Raw genomic sequence first — 21,782 nt, 5'->3', positions numbered from 1 at the left:
AGTCATTGTCTTATTGAGGAGGAAGCCCTGCTGAGGTTATCACTCGCCTGGAGCTCAGAATCCAGTGATAACTCGGATGGTTGTTGTACCAGCTGTCGTTATCCCCTCAAGTGCTGCTGTTCAGTAGATTAGCCAGCAGCTCTCTGAAGGTGGGGCCTCCACTTCCTGTGTCATTAATCTTGACCTATCAAATGTCTGAGTGGCACGTGATGCATTTGGCCGCCTTGAGAAGAGGTGGTGAGACATTCTTTCTGGCTGGTGGCCGAGATCCCTGTCACCTCTAAGATTCCAGCTCTTGTTTGAGGAACTGCAGTCAAACTGATAAGCTAATCCTTAGATTGGTTAATCGCATACAAAGCCTGCAAACAGTAACGTGCTGCATAACAGCAGCACAGTGGCACTGCTGTCTCAGAGCAGGGGCCTGGATTTGATTCCCGGCTAGGGTTACTGTCTGTGGAGTTTGCACGTTCTGCGTCTGCATGGGTTTCCTCCAAAGTGCTTCAATTTTCTCCCACAGTCCAAAGGTGTGCTGGTTGGATGGATTGGTCATACTTAATTCTGTGCCGGGGGTTAGTAGGGAAAATAAGTAGAGTTAGGGGGATAGTGCCTTGGTGGGATTGTGGTTGGTACGTACTCGATGGGCCAAATGGTGGCCTCCTGCATGGCAGGGATTCTATGAAAAGCCAATGAAAGAATAGAGATGGAGAGTCAAACATTCCAAGGTGAATTGAAAACTTCCCCCTCAACCCTGGTAATCTTGCTGTGTCATGATGTGGAGATGCCGGCATTGGACTGGGGTAAACACAATAAAAGTCTCAACACCAGGTTAAAGTCCAACAGGTTTATTTGGTAGCAAAAGCCACTAGCTTTCGAAGCACTGCTCCTTCATCAGGTGAGTGGGAGTTCTGTTCACAAACAGGGCATATAAAGACAACAAACTCAATTTACAAAATAATGGTTGGAATGCAAGCCTTAAAGACACTGAGTGGAGAGAGGGTTAAGCACAAGTTAGAGATGTGTATCGTCCCCAGCTGGGATTTTGTAAGCCCAGGCAAGTCATGCGGGTTGCAGATAGTGTGACATGAACCCAAAATCCCAATTTTTGAGGTTGTCTTCATGTGCAGAACTTGGCTATCAGGCTCTGTTCAGCAACTCTGCATTGTCGTGTGTCGTGAAGGCTGCCTTGGAAAATATTTACCTAAAGATTGGAAGCCGAATGCTTGTGACCGCTGAAATGTTCCTCAACAGGAAGAGAACACACTCTTGCCTGATGAATGTCAAGTGGTGTTCATTCATCCATCTGTTGTCATAGTGTCTACATGGTCCCCCCAATGTATCATGCCTCAGGACATCCTTTCCTACAGCACGTCAGGTAGATAACATGGGCCAAGTTGCAAGAGTATGTACCGTGTACCTGGTGGATGCTGTTCTCATGTGAAATGATGGCATCTGTGTTGGTGATCTGGCACACCTTGCAGAGGCTGCTGTGGCAGGGTTGTGTGGTGTCGTAGTCACTTATTCTCCTGAAGGCTGGGTAGTTTTGTTGCTGACAATGGTCTGTTTGAGGTTGTGCGGTTGTTTTGAAGGCAAGAAGTGGGGGTGTGGGGATGGCCCGGTGTCGCTGTGCAACAGATTGCTGAAAGAAGTATCCTGGAGTTCCGTGCTTAATCTGAGTGTCAGGGAAGAATGCCAGTTTGACTCAATTAAAATTAGCATCTTCAATATAAGGTGATTTACAGCAGTCGAGTTTTCCACTGCACACCTGTCAGAGACGTGATAAAATACTGTACTTGTATCCAAGGTGTTAAAATGGAAGAAACATTTATTTAAAACTTAGAATCCCAATGTTACACATTGATATGATAAATACAAAATAGACAAAGCTTGAAAAGCCAGCCAGAGTTATTAAGGGGTATGTAATGAGTATTTACCTTGCACTGACTAAATCAGCATCAATTGGCATAAAGCAAGTGCAACTCAGTGGAGGCATTCAATAAATAAATTGTCACAGCACTGCACAACGGGTGATTGAACTGCTTAATCCAACAATTAAATGGTGTCTGTGAATTCTGCATTTCTTCATAGTACCAGGTGTAGGGTATTACAGCATTTTAAAAATTCTGTACTTTGAATGTATGCTACACCAGTCTGAATCAGACTGTTGCGGTTTCAAGTCGCATTCTAACAACTTGAGCACAATGTAAGTTGAAGTCAGTACAGTGTAGTACTGAGGGAGTGCTGCCTTGTAAATGAGACATTAAACCTTTGTCTTATACTTGGGTAGATGTAAAAGTTCCATCAGGACTATTCGAAGAAGAGGAGGGGATTGTTCTTCAGCTAAAATCACAAAAACAGGTTATCTGATCAGCAGTTCTTTGCTCTGAGTGAGAGCTTGCTGTTCAGAAATTTTCTATGTTACATCAATGACTCCACTTCCAAAGTATTTCGTGGACAAGTTCTTTGGGACGCCTTGAGACCATGAAAAGCATTATAGAAATAACAAGTCCTTTTCTTTCCATGATGGCTATTGGGCCTTTAGAATAATCCAAGAGCTTTTCAGGTGCCAGTTGCTTCAGTTTCATAATTTAGTTACGGTGAGGTGTCGTGACCACATGAGTGAAGAATGTTTGCTTGTATGTAGCTCTTCTAATTTGAGTAGTTCAATTTTTAAAAATAACCCAGTAGATGAGCTTTCATCTCAAACTAACTCTTAGCTTGCTTATTACAAAGATTGCTTCTGAAATGTATTTAGCTAAAAATGATAGTAATTGATTAAAAGCAGTTGAAGATGAAAAGATAATTAAAGAAGAAATTTCAAGTTGGTCTCTGAGATATTGTTGCATGCCCATTGCTTGAGTTCCTTTTTTTGAACTGAAGGTATTGAAACTTGGTTTTGTTAAGCAGCTGCAATGGTTTCTGCAGTCAACCAGTTAGTGTTTGTCTTTTTAAGTTGGGCTCAGCAGGTCAACCACTTTTGGAGATGGAGGTGGTTTTCTATTCCTCACTATGTATTTATGGTTTTTGCACTATCTTCCTCTTCATCCTCCCTTGGCTGAGGACCACCTCTAAAGTTGTTCCTTGGAGATCTTCGGGCCCTGTGCACAATTACTATTCTTGTTGTTTCTATACAATTTGAAACTTCATGACTACTATCATGTGATTTGGACAAAAACACCAAGCCATCTTTCAAATCAGGCAATTAGGAATCTCATTTTGCAATCCAGTGTCTCTTATCAGTTGTCAAGGTTTTCACACCTTCAAGAAAGCCATATGTCTGTCTGAGGACTGGGTATGTCTGTTTGCAATTCACTTGAGGCTTGACTGCACAGCAGTTGAAAAAGTCAGGTGACTTTTAGCATGCATCTTTAAGACTTCTTGTGTCCACTTTAAAAAGATTAACTTTTCCAAACAATCTATGCTATCGCAACATGTTTGACAGAAGTTTGAACTTGTGTTCTCCTAGGTTGCTGGTGGTTCAGAGTCATGGCGATGTGTCATCTCTTACCAGAGGATTTTGAATCTGATTTGAAATTGGAGAAAGTTGGGTAATGAAGATCACAAGAATGGACTTTCAAAAGACATATGACTGGTTCTAAAACATTAAGCATCTTGGTATAAAAAAGACAGTGGTGGTATAGGTTCAAAATTGGTTTAAGTATAGGAAGCAGAGTATAATGGCAAATAGCTGTTTTCAGACTGGAGGGAAGTAGTTGGCCTTCAGGGATTTAGTATTAGGACCATACTCTTGCTGTGTATTTGTGACCTAAACTTGATTATATTGAACATTAATTTCAAAGTCTATAGGTAATTTGCAAGTGTAGAAAACAAGGTTCAGGAGAATGTAGGCTCTTGAAATGAATAGGCGCATGGCCGATGTTAACACAATATGAAATAATCCATTTTGGTAAGAAAAATGAGAAATGGGAATGCAGATTAAATTTTAAAGGGACTGCAGGAATAGAGAAACCTGGGACCACGTGTGCAGTGCTCCTTGATAGTGAGTGGAACAAGTTGAGGCAGTTAAGAAATATGGAATCGTAGGCTTTATTAATGGAAGGAGAAAAAAATGAGAGTTATGCTAAACTGTTACAATCACTTGTTGCTTCCCAGTGGAGGATTGTGCTCAGGCCTTGGAGAGGGGAGCAGATGAGATTTACTAGAATTATGCCAGAAGTGAGGGACTTTAGTTATGACAAGAGTGGGAAGCTAGTGCTGTTGAGGAGAGTATGTAGAGGTGTTAACTTCCAGTGACATGAGTTGGTAACCACAGGACACGAATTTAAGGTGATTGGTGAAAGAACCAGAGACAATGCAGAATAGCATTTTTTAACATGGAGTTATTGTGATTCCAAATAAGTTGCCTGAAAGGGAGGTGGATGCATTTTTGCCAGCAACTTTCAAAGGGAACTGAGTAAATACTTGAGGGGCTCAAAATTACAAGAAAGGGCAAGGGATTAATAATTTGGATAATTTTACTAAACCAGAATGAATACAGGGTGGTTTCCTTCCACAATGCATCATTCCGATTTCCGGCTGGTGCTTTTGTTGCCGTTTCTGGGAAAATGTAGAATAATTATGGCACAGAAGGACGCCATTCAGCCCATTGTATTGGCTCTCTGATTCAATTAATTCCATTGTATCTGCACTTTCTCCATAGCTCCTCAATTTTATTTTGCATCTATTGGATCCCCATTTGAAATAGCATATGTCCAAGCAATACCTATTTTCAAAAAGGCATTTGAGCAGTGGCAGATATACTTATTGAATAAGTATAAAGCATCATTACAGCCCAATCATAAAGTGGGGCTTTGGACCTACTATTTGCAAACATGTAGTGAGATGATGTCCTGTTTTGCAAAAATGTCCATCTCTGCCAGAGACTAGTGGCTTCAACTTCCATCATCGTGTGTTATGGTGACTTGCAAGAAATGATGCAAAAAATGAGTCTTGTGTGTTTAGCATGATTTGACAGGCTTAAAATTTTTTTTTTAAACATCAGTCTTCACTGTGGAAGACATTGCGAATTTTCCTAATGTCAGATGGGCTGGCTTCAAATAACATGGTAGAACTTGCTCTATCCCTGGTGATTGGAATTTTTGAATTAGTGAAGCTCAAGGGGCTGAAGGCAGACAAGTTGCCAGGACCAGATGAACTGCAGCCAAGGGATTTAATGAAATTAGCTGCAGACATCGTGAACCCATCGGTTGAAATTTTTCATAACTTGCTAAATTCCAGGGGAGGGTACCAGAAAATTGGAAAACAGCCATTGTGACTCCCTTGTTCAAATTCAAGAAAGGCAGGGAGCTTTGGCCAGTTAGTTTAACATCCATTATTGGCAAGGCACTGGAATCAATAATCAAAAAGGAAATGGCTAATCATTTAGTAAAGTTGAAGATAATCAAACCTAGTCACCATGGTTTTACAAATGGTAAATCCATGTTTGACAAATTTGCTCAAATTCTTAGAGGATGTAACAGTGGATAGAGGAGAACATGTATTTACATTTCCAAAAAGCATTTGAGAAGATGCCATATAAAGACTGGTGCATTAAGTAAAAGCCCATGGAAGTGGAGGAAATGTTAGAATGGATTGAATATTGGCTGCCACATAGAAAACACATCATTAAAAAATGCGCCCTCCAAGTGGAAAGATGTAACTAGTGGAGTACTGTAGGGATTAGTTCCTGGCCTGCAATTGTTCACTATTTACACTTAATGACCTGGGAGAAGGAACAGAATGTAAGGTTTCCAGGTTTGCTGACGATACAAAGATAGGTGAAAGGGCAGGTTGTGATGAGGATATTGTGATTCTGCATGGGGTATAGATAAAATGGATGACTAGGCAAAAACCTGACAAATGGAGTTTAATGTGGCTAAGTGGAAGGAATCAAAAGGCAGATTGTTATCTAAATGGGGATAGACTGCATCTGAGTGAAGCACAGAGGGATCTAGGTGTTGCAGAGCATGAATCACAAAATTAGCAGGCACGTCCAAAAAGTAGTTAAGAAGGCATTTGGCCTAATTGCAAAGCAGTAGGAGTCTTAAAAATAGGGAGGTTTTTTGCAATTATACAAGATGTTGGTGAAGCCACACCTGGAATACTGTGTATGGTTTTGGTCCCTTTAACTAAAAAATGATGTGGTAACATTGGAGGCAGTCCAAAGGCGAGGCTAACTCCTGGGATGAGGATTGTCCTAAATAGTCTGGGTTTGCATTCCTTGAAGTTTAGAGTAAGGGTAACCTTAATCAAACTTAAAAGATCCTGATGGGGGTGGCAGGGTTTGATGGGTCAGATTTCCTGTAGGTTCATTAGTGGGAGAGTCTCAAACAAAGGGATGTATTTACAGGATAACAAATGTAGCAAAGGTATGTTTTGACTGTATAGTGTGCGAGAAACAATACTTTTTACTCTGTTAATACATGTGACAATAATTAAATCAAATCAAAAGGTGAGTGCATTTGGTTCCATTTCAAAGAATGCTCTTATGGGGGAAGGTTCAATATTACTTTTATTTAAAAAAAAATGTAAAAATGTCTGGCCAAACAAAGCCACCTTTAATATGTACTGGTTGTGTCCCAGAGGCTGGGGCAATATGGACATTTATCACAGATTAGTTCAACATTTGGACAGATCTTAGATAATTTAACTTTGGATAGATGAGTAAGATTTTAAATTGTGTGCAAGATATGGCTTGCACACAGAGCTGAGGAATATACATGAGAGAGAATAAACTTTTTATTTATCTCTTGATAAATCTGAATCTTGCTCCCATAGATTTTGAGGTAGAAAGCGAGGAACAACCTAGTGACAAGATTAGAGAATATAATTTGGAAATGAACTCTCAGTTGGTGATTTCTGGGACAATAAAGGAAACAGTGATTTTTTTTGGTTTTTAGGCAATATTTCTGATTTGCAGGGTGTGTGGAGCAGGTCACGTTTCTGAGAGAGAGTCCAAAAGAAGCAAAAATATTATCAATATATAAATTAGCAAGACTTTAATATCTCCTGCTTGCCAGATATAAAAGACAGAATTTCCTAATGAAGGTAGAAATAAATTATTTGCATTAATAAGGCTTCATAAAGAAAGATTGTAGCCCAAAGTGTGTCCTGAACTGGATCCAAAACTTAAGTATCTGATAAGATTTGAAGAAGTGTAACTGGAATGGAGGAGTATGACTGAGCAGGCAGGGATGTGGATTGACAGGAGGCTGTCTATGATTACACCCACGTAAACTAACTGGGTCCAAATGAAGCCCAAAAAAAATAGACATTAGCAGACCAATAATAAAACTGGAAATTTGGCAGTGCCAAATTGCCTAAATGCTTAGGTCTTTGTAGTGAAACTTTATGAATTCTGGGTGTTGCCTTTTTCCAAACAAGAGAAGAAATGGTCTGTTGCAACAAAACTATGCTTGGAGAAAAGCAATGGAATTCACTGAACTGAGCGTAGAAATATTGACAAAATATTATCTTTGCAGAATTTATGACCAATGTGCTAGGTCCTGCCTCATACATTGGAACAAGGGGTTAAAAGTTGAGCTTAAAAGATTTCCAAGGGGGTCAAGTAATTAAAATTCCTATGTATTTAGAACTATTTACACCTTGAGGTGAGAAAGCAGATAACTCTTGGCCAATGAATTGCAGGAAAATATTTGCTCTTTTTACAAATTAATTTCAAAACTGAAATATGACAAATCACTGAAGAATAGAGAAAATATTTTTTCAGATTAGATTAGCCAGATTAGAGATGTAAAGAAACATTAGCATATAAAAAGAGTTCATGCGTGCCCCTGATCTTAGTTACCCTCACTAACCATCTTCTGTTTATATTCTAGCTAAGTGTACGAAGGAAGAACACAAAGGAGATGTTTGGTGGCTTTTTAAAGAGTGTGATGAAGAGTGCTGATGAAGTCCTCATCTCTGGGGCCAAGGTAACTTGGTCACTTTTAAATTGCATAGGATTGGGATCTAAAAATAACTTGGATTTTAAGTGCAGTTATGTAATATTGGAAGAATATTTGAGAGCCCTCAAAGGTCTTTGTATCTGACACAACAGAAAATGGATATAGCTGCTGATCTCAAATCCATGGGTACCACTGAACCTTAAGCTTTTGAGACAGAACATGGGGAACTGTAGCTTAATGGCTAGTAAGGTGGCTACAGAAGAACTACAAGTTACTGAAACTGCTGAAAGAGGGAACTGATGCCCAAATCACTGAAGATAATGATGCAGGTTAATAGGTTCACAAATGAAGCATTGAAATTCATAATGGAACTTAAAGCAGAGAAGCTAATGTTGAACTTGGAACAAACTTGGTTAGACTGCACTTGGAGTACTGTGCACAGTTCTAGTCTCTGTTCTCTATTGTGGATAGAGGCATTGAAGAAGATGCAAAATAACCATAGCACCAGAACTAAGATGCTATGCTTCATAGGAAAGGCTGGGGCACTTCTCCAGAAAGAGAGCTGAGGAGTTACCTAATAGAGAGATTTCAAATTATGAACATGTTTGATAGGGTAGATGTAGGGAAGATGTTTATTTTGGGAAAAGATCATAAACAGTGGATGTTAAGATAGTCACCAATAAAATCAGTTGGGAGCTTGAGAAATATCTTTTATCCAGAGTGTGATTTTAAAATAGGAACTAGCTACCATAATATGATTGGGGTAAATAGCATAAGCATATTGAAAGGAAAGCTAAGTGAACATGAGGGGAGAAAGGAATAAAAGGATATGTTGTTTGTTTGAGGCCTGAGTGAGTGCTTGCCTGCGATATAAAACTGACGTAGACCACTGAAATGACCTGTTTCAGTGCTGTTAAATGCATATAATGCAATCTTGTCTGGCAATTTGATTGTGCCAGAGTTGCCTAAAGATGTGCAATTTTGAAATGTCAATGCCTAAATTTGTTTCTAATGGAAGCCTGATTTCCCAGGTCAGCTTGGAGCCTAGTTGAGGGTGCTTTGAAAGGGACGTTCCAATAGGCCATTGGTACAAGAGGTGCTTCTCAAGCCTGTTCCATTAGTCAATTGGATGTGGGTGGTCTGCGACTTAACTTCAGTTTGCCACCCTTGCTCCATATTTCTTGATAGCCATGTCCTATTTCTAAAAAAAACTATCCAACTTAATTTTGAAATTTGCTATTGACTGACCCTTAACAGTTTTTGAGGTGGTTGTGGGGGGGAGGGGGCAGTTGAAGTGAATAACATGAATATGTTTAAGGGAGAGCTCAAATAGAGAATAGGATTAGATTAACGTGGAAGGAGTTAGTGTTGAACATAGACCTACTGGGTGAATAGCTTGTTTCTGTAATGTACCATTGATGTTTTTTAAAAAAAACCCTTTTCTTGTGCAGGATGGTGATGAATTCTTTGAACACGAGAAGACGTTTCTTGTAGAATATGGCATCAAAATTAAAGATTCAGCAATGAAAGCAGAAAAAATGACAAGAACCCACAGAAGTATGTATAAATTGCTGGCTGGCTACATTCATCTTCTTTTATGAAGAATTAACATGTGCAAGAATAAAATGAGTAGACTCTCGACCAATTTTGTTTTTGATGGGAGCTGTCTTTATTTCCTCAGGTGTTTCTGATGATTACCTTCATTTATCCTCTTCCTTGAATGAACTTGCTCTTGACAATAAAGCCCCACTGAACAAGTGAGCCCTTTTTATCATCTGTGTGATCACATCCTGATTGAACCTGTTGGGTAATGTGTCTTACTGTGCAATTCGCGCAGCATGTCTACTTTTTAATTCTCGCTGTCCTGGACAAGGCCAACATTAGTTGTCCTTCCTTAACTGCTGTGTTGAAAAGGTGGTGATGAGTCACCTTTTTGACTTGTTGCAGTCTGTGCAAGGAAGAAATTCCCACAGTGCCACTTTGTCAGATGAAAATCAGACACATCTTGTCAAGTCTGCATAGTATGTACCATTTACCAACCACTGTTGTCCTCCTTGATGATGGTTCTTTTGTTGGAGTGGGTTTTGGAAGGGGAAGAGGAGTGTTGCTTCTGCTGCAGTGTTTCCTGTAGATGTACACATTGCAGTTGCCAAGGGAGGGTGTGGATGTTCAAGATGGTAGGCGGATGGGCTGCCAATCAAAGCAACAGCTTTGTCCGGAAACTTGCATTTTTAAAAAGTACTTTGGGATGTTTCCAGAAGCTCTATGGCCCAGGTGAGCCAACTGAGATAGTGGGTAGGGGGGTCAGCATAACCATTCCAGAGAGCAGGCTTTTGGGGCTTGGTGTTTTCCCCAGTGGTGGGATTGAGATGAGGATGGCGGAGTTATGGGGAAAGATAGCACAACAACTTGGAAGGGTTGAGTGTTGCCCATGTAGTTTTTGTTCACGGTCATTCTGTTGATGAAGAGAAGAATAATGTAGGAAATTTCTGAAATCATTCTTTAACAAAAGAAAATGTGATTTCTTTTTCTAGCTACTATGTGAAACTTTCTGAGCTGTTTGAAAAACTTAGGGTAAGTCCTGATTGAATTATTTTTCATTCGGTTCCAAAACAATGTAAGGGACTCTTGTTTTGAAGAAAAATTCAAGTACAGCATATTATCCATGGGGATTCATTAAATACTATCGTTTGTGAAGGTTTTTTAAGTACACTATTCAGCTCTCCAACCCAGCATTGTGTGATCTGTAGCTCAAATCAGGACTCCTGCCTTGGCTCCATTTTCCTTTGATTCTTTGTCTAACAAAAATCTGTCAACAACTTTACACTGGATTCTTAAATTGATTTCTCTGCCAGCATCTTCGGGTTTTTTCATTTAACAGTAATGGGTTTATGGTAATTTGGGTTCAATACCAATAAGCAGATTTGATTTTATTATTGTCATATGTATTGGTGTGCAATCAAGTGGTAACTTTTTGGATTGAGTAACTCCTTTCAGCTCATTTTGAAAGACAGTATTACTAAAATTCACCAATTTTATTGTATTAACCTGTATTTGCACAAGTGATGACACCCTTGGAAAACCCCACTTAAAGTCAATACTTGGTTCATTAACTTTTCTTTCTCTCAACTGGATGATTCACTTAAGTGGGACAGTTCCCTGATGGGTGATTTTGATGTTAATTCTCAAATTCTCTGGCTAGTTGTTCACGTCCTCATTGCAAGTCGGTGGACAATTGCCATAATGACAGAGGGTGCAAACCTGAAGTTAGTGAAGTCCTGGATGGTATGACATCATGAGAGTTAATTTGCTGCCAGTTTCATAAGCAGTTACTGAAAGGAGTATCTGGGGGAACTTTGTGGTTTGTATCGAATAAAACTCAAATTACTTGCAGCATGTCACAAGATGAAATGAATTATTGGAAGGATGCTTTTAATGTTTTTGAACTGAATAGTTCTTTAATCTCTATCTGTATCTGGGCAGAACTGTTTTGGGAATGAAGAATCCACATAGCCTCCAGGGCTGTTTCCATCTCCCATTGAGGTTTCAGAGGCATTTTTCCCCCTTTTTTCCCCCTGCATATTTGTGTTTGGGGTTTTTATCTGTTTTGCTTCTTGTGGGAAGGTTTCTCCCACTGCCTGGGGAGGTTGTCTACACTGCCACAACTGTGTAAGGCAGGCCTAGATCTTTTCTGCCCAACATTGTATTGTTTGAAAGGCAAAACTTTTGGATGAAAAAGCCAAGGAAAATGAAAGCAATTGGCAAGGAATCATGGAAAATGGCAGAGGTAGTGAGGAGCTTCAACTGGCTTGAAGACACGTGGTAATTATCAGCATTGAGGTGTGTTTTAATCACTAGTCACGTTAGGAATTTGAGGGAAGAGGAAAAAGCAGAAGCTTTATTTTGATGTTCTAACCTGGATGTAATTAAATGCAGGTTTCCAGCACAAGAGGGCACAATCTTCCAAGTTAGAACTCAGCTGTGAAGGGTAAAAAAACTGATAAATCCCCAATTCTATTCGCTGCCCACAGGCTTGTAAAATGCTGTGACCTGAAATGAGATTTGATTTTGTCATGAAAGCATTTTGTGGCATATGAAAGGAAAGTAATAAATGGAGTTGTGACACCAGTGTTGATAAATTCTGAAATGGGCATGAAGATGAGCAGTCTCCTCCTGTTCTAAGCCAGTAAAAACAACTAAGCAGTTGTATTCTGATGTGTACTTAAGTATTTCCTTCAGTGTAACCTCACCTGTCTACCACCTTTCTTGTTAATGAACCAAAAAAAGGCATCACCTCACTCTTGCCGTCCTGCATGTGCCTATCAGTTTGTTTTTCTTTAACACGTGCGTTTATATTTCAAAGTCTCAGTTTTTAGGCAATGGACATTGGGGTTTCCCGTGTGTTAAAACTCATTTCTTCCCGGTGTACCACTTTTGAATTTGCCTACTGGAGAGAGCACACTGGACCAGTATGCTTGGGAGGGAGCTAGAGTTTGGAAATGTACCCAGCATGTGAAGAAGTTCCAGTGCATGCCATGGTGCATAATAGTTTCCAGCTCACCTTTCTCAGCACCATTCTGATGCTAAAGTACCCATTTGGGCCAAGATTTGTAGCTAGAAACACCCAGACCAGATGCCAGTTTTTAATAGTTGGAGGATTTTTTTCAAACAGTTCATTCATGTTTCTGCTTTGACATGGTCAGCATGTATTGCCCATCCCTAATTGCTCTTGAGAGCATGGTGATGGATCATCATGAATTGCTGCTATCTTTGAAGGAGTACCTACAACACATCTTAAGTGGAGAGTTCCAGGACTTGTAGCCAGCAACGAAGAAGGAACAGTATTATGTCCAACTGGGGATATTTTGCCGCTTCAAGATCTTACCATACACGTTGCCCTTGTTCTAGACGCTATATCTAGGATTTGGGTGGCACTGACAAAGCTGAGTTAGTGCACACTGCAAGCAATCTGTAGTATGTTCCCTCAGTGCAACAGAGAAGCTGCGCACAACAAAGCAAAATTCATGGATGCATTTATTTTAGCCATGGTATGCCACTGGTGGATGGAATGATGTTTCAGCTGGGGGTAATGATGGAGCTCATGAGTGTAGCCTGTAATAGTCAAATCTTGATAGTGGTACTCTTTAAACATTTTATATAATATGAAATATTCTAAACTGGTTAAAATTAATTTGACAGTGATGCTGGCTTAGTTCCAAAACAGTTCCCTTTTTACTAGACATTTCTTCCCCCTCATCTACAGAAAGTGGAAGGAAGAGTGTCAAGTGATCAAGACTTGAAGCTGACAGAACTGTTGAAATACTATATGAGAGATATACAGGCAGCAAAGGTAAGGTAACTGAAGCATGTTATTGCCTCTCGATTTGTAAACCTGGAGGCCCTTCAGAGATTTTGGGATTTCTTCATAAGAGCTTTACCAATTGAGAACTCAGCCCATTCAGCTATCTGGCTGTCAGTGGTGTTAGTGTTTTGTTAGTGAATAGGGATTAGGATTAATATTTATCCTCCCGCCAAAGACACACTCTCTTTATAATTGGCACTTTGGTCATCTTTCCCCAAATCTTGACCAATGATCTAATTTTGATTTTTCAGGGTACGTCACTTGATCTTTCTAATTATGCATAAGAAATTCACCACATACCCGCTGTGCATTACTGGGCTATCTATCTGTCCCTAACATTTCAACATTGCTTCATTTATACAAGAAGAAAATTCTGTTCGTGTAGCACGGTGCAACACATGGAATTGGAATTAGTTTTTGACAGCCTAGTGACTACAGTAATTTCCTTTAGCCCGATCTTATGTGGAATTCTCCAAGACTGCCTGGATGGACTAAAGGTGGGGCTTTTGTAGGGTCTAACGTTTAGCACGCATTTGCAGATCAGTGGCCAATACAATTTAGATAGTTTAAGACACTGAGCAACAAATCTAAGAATATCCATTAAGTGGTCAGAAATTCTCCGCTCGTCTGCTTTTTTTGGTCCATGTGATTTTTCTTTTCCTGTGAATGAATTTAATCTGGTTATTTTGGGATGTGGGCATTGGCTAGGCCAGCCTCTATTGACCATCCCAAGTTGACCTAGAGAAGATGGTGGTGAGCTGCCTGTTTGAACTGCTGCAGTCCATGATGTAGATACACCCACAGTGCTGTTAGGGAGGAAGCTCCAGGATTTTGACCCAGTGGCAGCAAAGGAACGTTATTCAGACATGAAGATTGACTTTCTATTTCGAGGTTTCAGGCTTTTGTAGCAGAGAAGTTTTTATGGAATCATCGAATCCCTACAGTACAAAAGGAGGCCATCCAGCCCATGTGACTCTCCAACAGAGCATCTTGGGCCCTATCCCTGTAACCCCACACATTTACCCTGCCAATTCCCCTAACCTACATGTCTTGGGACACTTGGGTAATTTGGTATTGCCAATCCACCTAACCTGCACGTTTGTATTTGCAAAATCAGCCAGAAAATACACCCACCTAATAGTTGGGAGTAGGCATGCCCCAAGTGTGATTGCAGGAAAGAACAGACCTTTCTGAATGCGAACTGGGCTTTATACCCTATTCTGCAGTGCACGAATGCAAGTCTCCCTGTTGGTCATGTATTTACCCAACCATCAAGAACTCTGTCATTTGGTAATCTTGACAGCAAATGAATTCATTTGCTCCCTGTGCTAAATTCATTTTCCTTCCTATCCATTGACTCTTGCAGCATTACGAGAATTTATGCATTGAGTCTGTGCTGGTTCTTTTGAAGGTGCAATCCAATTCATCCTCCAATACCCTGGTCTTTGCCTATAACCCTTGCAAGTCCATGTTTTTTGAGTATAAATCCAGTTCCCTTTTGATTGAATCTGCTTCCGCGATCCTTTCAGTTAGTGCATATGAGATGATAACTTTGTGTTGAGAAAAAGAATCACCAAGCTTTTTTAAGATCCTAATTTCCAATCTGGTACATTGTGAATCCTGACTTTTGAACAAAATGCTTTGTTTCTTGGGTAGCCTTGGTTTGCTGTGCCCAGTTTCTATGAAGTCTGTGGTGTTCCAGTGTCATCCTAGAATGCAGTGCAGGCTGGGAGTAGAATCATAGAATCCTACAGAGTGCAGAGGGAGGCCATTGGTCTTGACCAACGCTCCAAGACAGCATTTTACCCAGTCTCCTTTCTCCACCTCCCCTCTCCTCCGCACCAATCCTTGTAACCACCTGCATTTACCCTGCAAATCCCCTAAACTACTAATCTTTGGACTGTGGGAGGAAACTGGAGCACCTGGAGGAAACCCACGCAGACACTAGGACACCGTGCAAACTCCACAGACTGGAATTGAACCCTGGTCCCTGGCCCTGTGAAGCAGCAGTGTTAACCACTTTGCCACTGTGCTGAGGAAGGTGCTTTTGCAAGTTTGGAGTTCTGTTCAAAGCTGCATTTCATCATTCCACACATTCTGCTGTCAACCACTTCCAGCTGGTGACTGGTCCTCTGTGAGCAATATGGTGTTCCCCTCAGGAGCTGCCAGATGGAGAAAACTTTCCCGTCTTTCATTTTTGGATCAAAAACGAGCTGCTGTGTCAACTTTAGTTCAGTCAGTTGCACTCTATTCTTGAGAAGGTCATGGGTTCAAACCCCAGTCCAGAGATTTGAGCCCATAATCTAAACCGGCACTTCGTGCTGCGCTGCCTTTTGGCTGAGACATACAGAGACTCCGTCCGCCTTCTCAAGCGGACAGAAAAGATCCCGTTTTGAAGACCAGGTGAGTTTTCCCTGCATCCTGGCCAATGTTAACCCAACATCAGCAAAGTAGATTATCTGGTGCGCAACTTAGCAGTCTTAAAATTACAGATGAATTTAGAATACTTTCCCGGTTATCAGCAAAATGGGATCAGATGATCTTGGTCTGTAGAATGCAAACTGCTGAATCTAATGGTGCAAAAAGTAGAGTAGTTTTCAGACCAGTCGGAGGGTGTTACAGGCAACAGGAAGTTGATCAGACACCCTGACCTTGCTGCAAAGACTTGGTGTTCATGGCACATTTGAGCTCCCTGGCACTGGAAGCAACACTGGTGCCTGTAGTTCTGGTATCAGATTGGTCATTTAACAAAGAATGGTGTTTAACCAAGCGTTGTCTCGAGTTCTCCCTCCCCCCCCCCCCGTGTTGAAATTGGACAACTTCATGTATATTCCTCCAAACAAAGGCAGCATATATCACTTGTCTTTGATTCTAACTTCCCCTGGAAAGGAATCCAGAATCGGAAGCCAGAATCTGAAGTTTAGAACTTGGTCCATTCAGGAGGAAAATCACAGAAGACTCGTACGCTGATTACATGTTAAGCTGATCTTTCTCCTGTCCCTATTAATAACAGCAATACTATCTTCCCCTACGTACTCTGAGCAGTATGTTTTGTCTATATATCCCTCACTCAAGGCTAAGAACCGATCAGCCTTGATCTGGTTAAATGGGAGAATAGATCTGAGGGGCTGAATGGTCTCCTGTTTCTAGTCCTCCATTTTATTGTTTGAAGTTTAATTTGAACACCTGTAAATATACTGTACATATAGCACTAGATTAGAATTGATACCTTTTTCATAAACTGATATTAATCAGGATTTTTCTATTAATCAGGATCTTCTGTACAGGAGAGCCAGGGCTCTAGTCGATTATGAAAATGCCAGCAAAGCTCTAGATAAAGCTCGAATGAAGGGTAAAGATGTGAAACAGGCAGAGCTACAGCATCAGCTGTCTGGTCAAAAATTTGACAAGCTTTCAGAGTCTGCAAAGCAAGGTACAAAATCCTAAAGTCCATACAAACCTTTAGTGTCCATCTGTATATTGTAGTGCTGAACCTTTGTCTATTCTTCTGTTTTCAGAGCTGACTGCTTTCAGAGGCAGACGAGTGGATGCATTCCGTAAAAATCTGATTGAAATGACTGAGCTGGAGCTAAAGCATGCCAGAGTGAGTATTTCACAACGCCAGGCCTGATTTGATTTTATGTAGCAGAACATAACCAGCAGCGTCACGAGAGCTTATAACCCACATGTCCGCATCTGTGGTTCACTTTTTCCCATCCAAATCATAGAATCCTACAGTGCAGAAGGAGGCCATTCAGCCCATTGAGTCTGCACTGATCACAATCCCATCCAGGCCCTATCCCAATAACCCCATGCGTTTACTCTAGCTAGTCCTTCTGACACTAAGGGGCAATTTAACATGGTCAATCCACCTAACCCGCACATCTTTGGATTATGGGACAAAACCCATGCAGACATGGAGAGAACGTGCGAACTCCACACAGTGACCCGGGTCCCTGGTGCTGAGGCAACATTGCTGCCATGCTGCCCCATGCATGATACACATGTCAGTACACAAGGAGCTGAGTGCTGAATTCTCAGCTGAGCTGATAGATTCCATCTTGTCTAGCTAGTGTGAAACAGCACACCAGGAGGGGGTGATGTTGCTGTAGTGAATGAAAAGGCCCACCATCCCTCAGTCAACATCCTATCCATGCTGCTGCTGTCCCTTTTTTTCCATGATGTTTCTAGCAAACACGTTATGCGGCACTTTATCAAAAACTTTCTAGCTGTTCACATACACAACAATGAGCTGTGGTTTTGTCCAGCTGTGAACTTTGCATGTCAGTAAGATACAGTACGTAGTCTCACCACACCAACTTAGTCCAAAAGGTTTATTTGGTAGCACTGCCCCTTCAGGTGAGTGAAGAGTTCAGTTCACAAACAGGGCATATATAGATACAAACTCGATTACAATTGTCAAGCCAAGGTCATCCTCACAACTCCACTCCCTACCTCCAAACAACCGTGCAACCTCAAACAGACTATTGTCTGCAGCAAATTACCCAGTCTTCAGGAGGACAGGTGATCATGACACCACACAACCCTGCCACAGCAGCCTCTGCAAGACATGCTGGATCAGCAACACAGATGTCGTCATCTCACATGAGAACACCATCCACTAGATACGCACTCTTGCAACTCAGCCAACATTGTCCACCTGATATGCTGCAGGAAGGGATGTCCCGAGGCATGGTACATTAGCGAGACCATGCAGACACTACAACAACAGATGAATGAAACCCCTTAATAATCACCAGGCAACAGTGTTTCCTTCCTGTCAGGGAGCTGTCAAGGGCATTTGGCCTCTGATCTTTGGGTAAGCGTACTCCAAGGTGGCCTTCGCCACACTCGACAATGCAGAATCACCTGAGCAGTAACTGATAGCCAAGTTCCATGCGCATGAGGACGGCCTCAACAGGGATCTTGGGTCATGTCACACGACTTGCCTGGGTTTGCAAAATCTCACTAACTGTCCTGACTGGAGACAATTCACACCTCTTTAACCTGTGCTTAATCCCTCTCTCCACTCTTTTTCTGCAGCTGAAAAGACCTGTTAAAACTCATATCCCAACCATTATCTTGTAATTGAGTTTGCCTATGTATGACCTGTTTGTGGACTGAACTCTTCACTTCACCTAATGAGGGGGAATGTTCCAAAAGTTCGTGCTATCAAATAAATTTATTGGACTTTAACCTGGTATTGAGACTACTCACTGTGCCTATCCTAATCCAACACTGCTCCCCCACCCATTTTCCCCATGTCTGCATGGATTTCCTCCCATAGATGTTGGTTGGGTACATTTACCATGCTAAATTCTCCCTGTGTACCTGGACAGATGCCAGAGTTGGCGCTTGGGGATTTTCACTAACTTCATTGTGGTGTAATCCTATTTGTAACACTCTACTTTAGAATAGCATAGCAACAAAAGAAGCCATTAAAATAAGCAAAATACTGCTTGCTGGAATCTGACACAAGAACAGTTTTCCCAGCAAACCCAGCAGGTCTGACAGCTTCTGTAAGGAGAGAAAGCAGATCTAACGTCTTGAGTCCTTTGATCCTTTGTCAGAAGGAAGACATTTGAGTGTCTGCCAGTTCAATCAGAAGTTTGTTTAGGGAACAAGCTTCCCAACTGTACATTCAGGACATTTATCAACTCAGCTTGTGCTCCTGTTTGTTTGATATATACCCGGGAAAAGCAATCAATTTAATACCACCTCCATAGAATCATACAACACAGAAATATTGTCTCTGTGCCAACTCCTTGAAATTGCCACCTTTTATTGGTCCTACATCCTCGCTCTTTCTTTATCGCCCTGCTGCTTTTTCTTTATCGGATTCCTTTTTTGTAAGTTACTGTTTCCACCAGACTTTTGGGGAAGGCATTTCACATCATAACTCATTCATATGTTAACCTTATTATGGACCCAATGGGCTGAATGGTCTCCTTCTGTAACATCATGATTCTGCCTTTGATGGTTTTATCAATCATCTTATCTTATATTTGTATCCTCTGTTTCCACCAGCAGGAGGGCCAATCTACCCAAAAGAAAACCCTCCTAATTTTGAGCACTGCTATTAAACCTTCTCTGCTTGAAGGAGAACCATCCCAGCTTCTCCAGTTTATCTGCATAAATGAAGCCCCTCTTGCCCTATATCATTCCGATAAATATTCTGTACACTCTCCTCAATGCCTTAACGCCCTTCCTGGAATGTGGTGCCCAGCAGAGGGCATGATACTCCAACTGCAACCAATGCTGTGATTTCTGGAAGTTCAGTATGACTTTTTTTGTGTTCTCAGCCTCTTATTTCTAAAACAAAAGTTCGTTAACAGCTTTGTCAACTTGCTCTGCTACCGTCACCAACTTGTGTATTCTGTTTCTTTCAGAACAATGTACAGATGCTACAAAACTGCCTGGTTGCATTGACGAGTAATTAGTGCCATATGACTGGATGAAGCCAGGAATTCTCAGACTGACCTTATTTGACCCGCTGAAGATGAACCCATAATTTTTAGCCTGAAATCGTTGTACATCCAGTTTCCGTTGCAGTAACTCTGGTCACGGGATAGGCTGTGCATGCTCCTGTTCTATATCCTTTGCAGTTTGTATCTCTGCTGCTGTTTAACTCCTAGAAGCTTGGATAATGCACAAATATCTCTTTTTTTTTAAGAAGCTAAGCTTTGCACCACACAAGTGCCTGCTGATTTCAGAACGTCATAAACAATGACTTCCAAAACTAAAGCTGGACCAAATTTTGTATGTGCACATTCCTATGCAAAATGTTGAAATAGGGACCTGTTACAATAATTGTAATTCAACTTGTCTTTGTACCAGAGTGGTTAACCAATGCTCTAAATCATGTTTGGAGTTTTGACAAAACTTCTGTTCAATTATGTGCCAGAAGACCAAACTGATACTGCTGGTTTCAGCTAATGATCAGAACCTACCCTTTTCTAATATTGCACTCCTCAACTCATTTCCATCTGCATTAAAATCTCTCAACTTTCTTTTTTGTTCATCTGAAGTTTAGTTAACACTGAAGTCATGTTTTTTGAATCTTGGGTGTAATTTGTAGAAGGAGTTGAGATTGAAATTAAAGTGGTGAAAATTCATTGAGAAGAGTGATCCCCAGTGCTTGTGGCATTTCCCGAGGGTTGTACGAGTTACTGCCTGGCACATGTACAATTCATTGTGCCCCATCCTACCCATCACTTTATCCTTGCCTGAAACACAAGTTCTTGTAATCTGTACTTAAACATTTTACATGTGATGCTCACTGCAGAGCACTGGAGGCACATGCACAAATACCTCTAAGAAGCTAAGCTTTGCTCCACACAAGTGCCTGCTGATTTCAAAACGTCATAAACAATGACTTCCAAAACTAAAGCTGGACCAAATTTTGTATTTGCACATTCCTATGAAAAATGTTGAAATCGGGACTTGTTAGAATTTCTACCAATGAATGTTCTAATATCTCCCCCTCACTTCCCTCAAAACAAATTTATAAATCATGTTTGACTTTCTTAAATCACCTGTTCAAAATAAATTACAACTCAGGTTTGACTTTCTCAATAGTTCAAATTTTAGATAAGTCCTATGCAAAGGAACTTTGAAGTGCATGGCAGGATTAAACTGAGCATCTCTTGTCAAACTCTGATTGAAACCCCAACCTGCACACCAACCTGTCTGGCCAGGGGAAGGACAAATTACAGGACATCAAGCTGGTCATCCAACTGTATTCTCTTCTGGGAAAATCTACTTCCAGTGCAATAAAGTGAGGGAAGTGGCAGGCAAAGTGAGTGCCATTTTTTTATATTTGACTTTATGGCAAAGAAGCCAGGTGCTGCGTATGGTTTGGGTAACTCAAGTTTTGTGTGGGAGGAAGAAAACTGGAGTTTTGTTAAAGCTCTGAAATCTTAATTTGTTTTGCATTGAACCATGTCCTGTGTATATTGTCTGCAGTTCTAAAAATGGAATGCTGAAGAAAGCCCTATATATATCTTTAAAAAAAATTGTGACATTTAAGGGTATTTTAGTTATTGATGCCTGTGTGTACATATAAATAAATGTTCATAGTGCATTAACATTGTGAGTTGACCTGACTTAAAGTACAAGTGTGGGAGCTGCCCAGAGTAAAATTTTGCCAGAGTTGGTCTCTATCTTTCAGCTGAAACCCATAACCTTTTGAGATTGGTCTCCATTTCCCCTCTTTTCAGTCACACTCCCAATCCCCAGATGCCACTCTGTGCTGGTCTTGTCTCTGTTGCCAATTGCCCTCAAATCCATATAACTTTTTAAGGCGCCAAATCCGTCTGAGGGCAGTGATTTAGCTCGCTCGATCAGTGTTGGAATGTCAGTTCTGGACCAAGTGTTTAGAATCTGAAAGGATAAAATGGAGCCAGTGAATAAGTAGTAAATGAGCTACAGAGTGGTACTGGTAGAATTTCTCTCACCAGATGTTGTGGTTTCTAACAATTCTGTTAACAAATGTTGTTGGAATTGCATTTGGATCC

General features: G+C 40.9%; 1 protein-coding gene across 2 annotated transcripts in view; it reads left to right on the top strand.

Moving 5' to 3' along the window:
• Nucleotides 1-21,353, top strand: part of snx5 (sorting nexin 5) — a 46,743-nt gene extending 25,390 nt beyond the window's left edge. For both annotated transcript variants that reach the window (XM_080200197.1, XM_080200196.1), the window contains 8 exons: nucleotides 7,836-7,931; nucleotides 9,356-9,461; nucleotides 9,586-9,661; nucleotides 10,439-10,478; nucleotides 13,168-13,254; nucleotides 16,540-16,699; nucleotides 16,785-16,870; nucleotides 19,656-21,353. In XM_080200197.1, coding sequence (XP_080056323.1) covers nucleotides 7,836-7,931; nucleotides 9,356-9,461; nucleotides 9,586-9,661; nucleotides 10,439-10,478; nucleotides 13,168-13,254; nucleotides 16,540-16,699; nucleotides 16,785-16,870; nucleotides 19,656-19,706 — 702 coding nt within the window. In that variant the 3' untranslated portion in view covers nucleotides 19,707-21,353. The remainder of the gene's footprint in view (nucleotides 1-7,835; nucleotides 7,932-9,355; nucleotides 9,462-9,585; nucleotides 9,662-10,438; nucleotides 10,479-13,167; nucleotides 13,255-16,539; nucleotides 16,700-16,784; nucleotides 16,871-19,655) is intronic.
• Nucleotides 21,354-21,782: the final 429 nt, after the last annotated feature.

This window comes from Carcharhinus amblyrhynchos, chromosome 12, assembly GCF_965287045.1.
Source record: "Carcharhinus amblyrhynchos chromosome 12, sCarAmb.v2.hapA, whole genome shotgun sequence".
Taxonomy (NCBI): Eukaryota; Metazoa; Chordata; class Chondrichthyes; order Carcharhiniformes; family Carcharhinidae; genus Carcharhinus; species Carcharhinus amblyrhynchos.
This window is presented reverse-complemented; position numbering and strand designations above follow the sequence as displayed.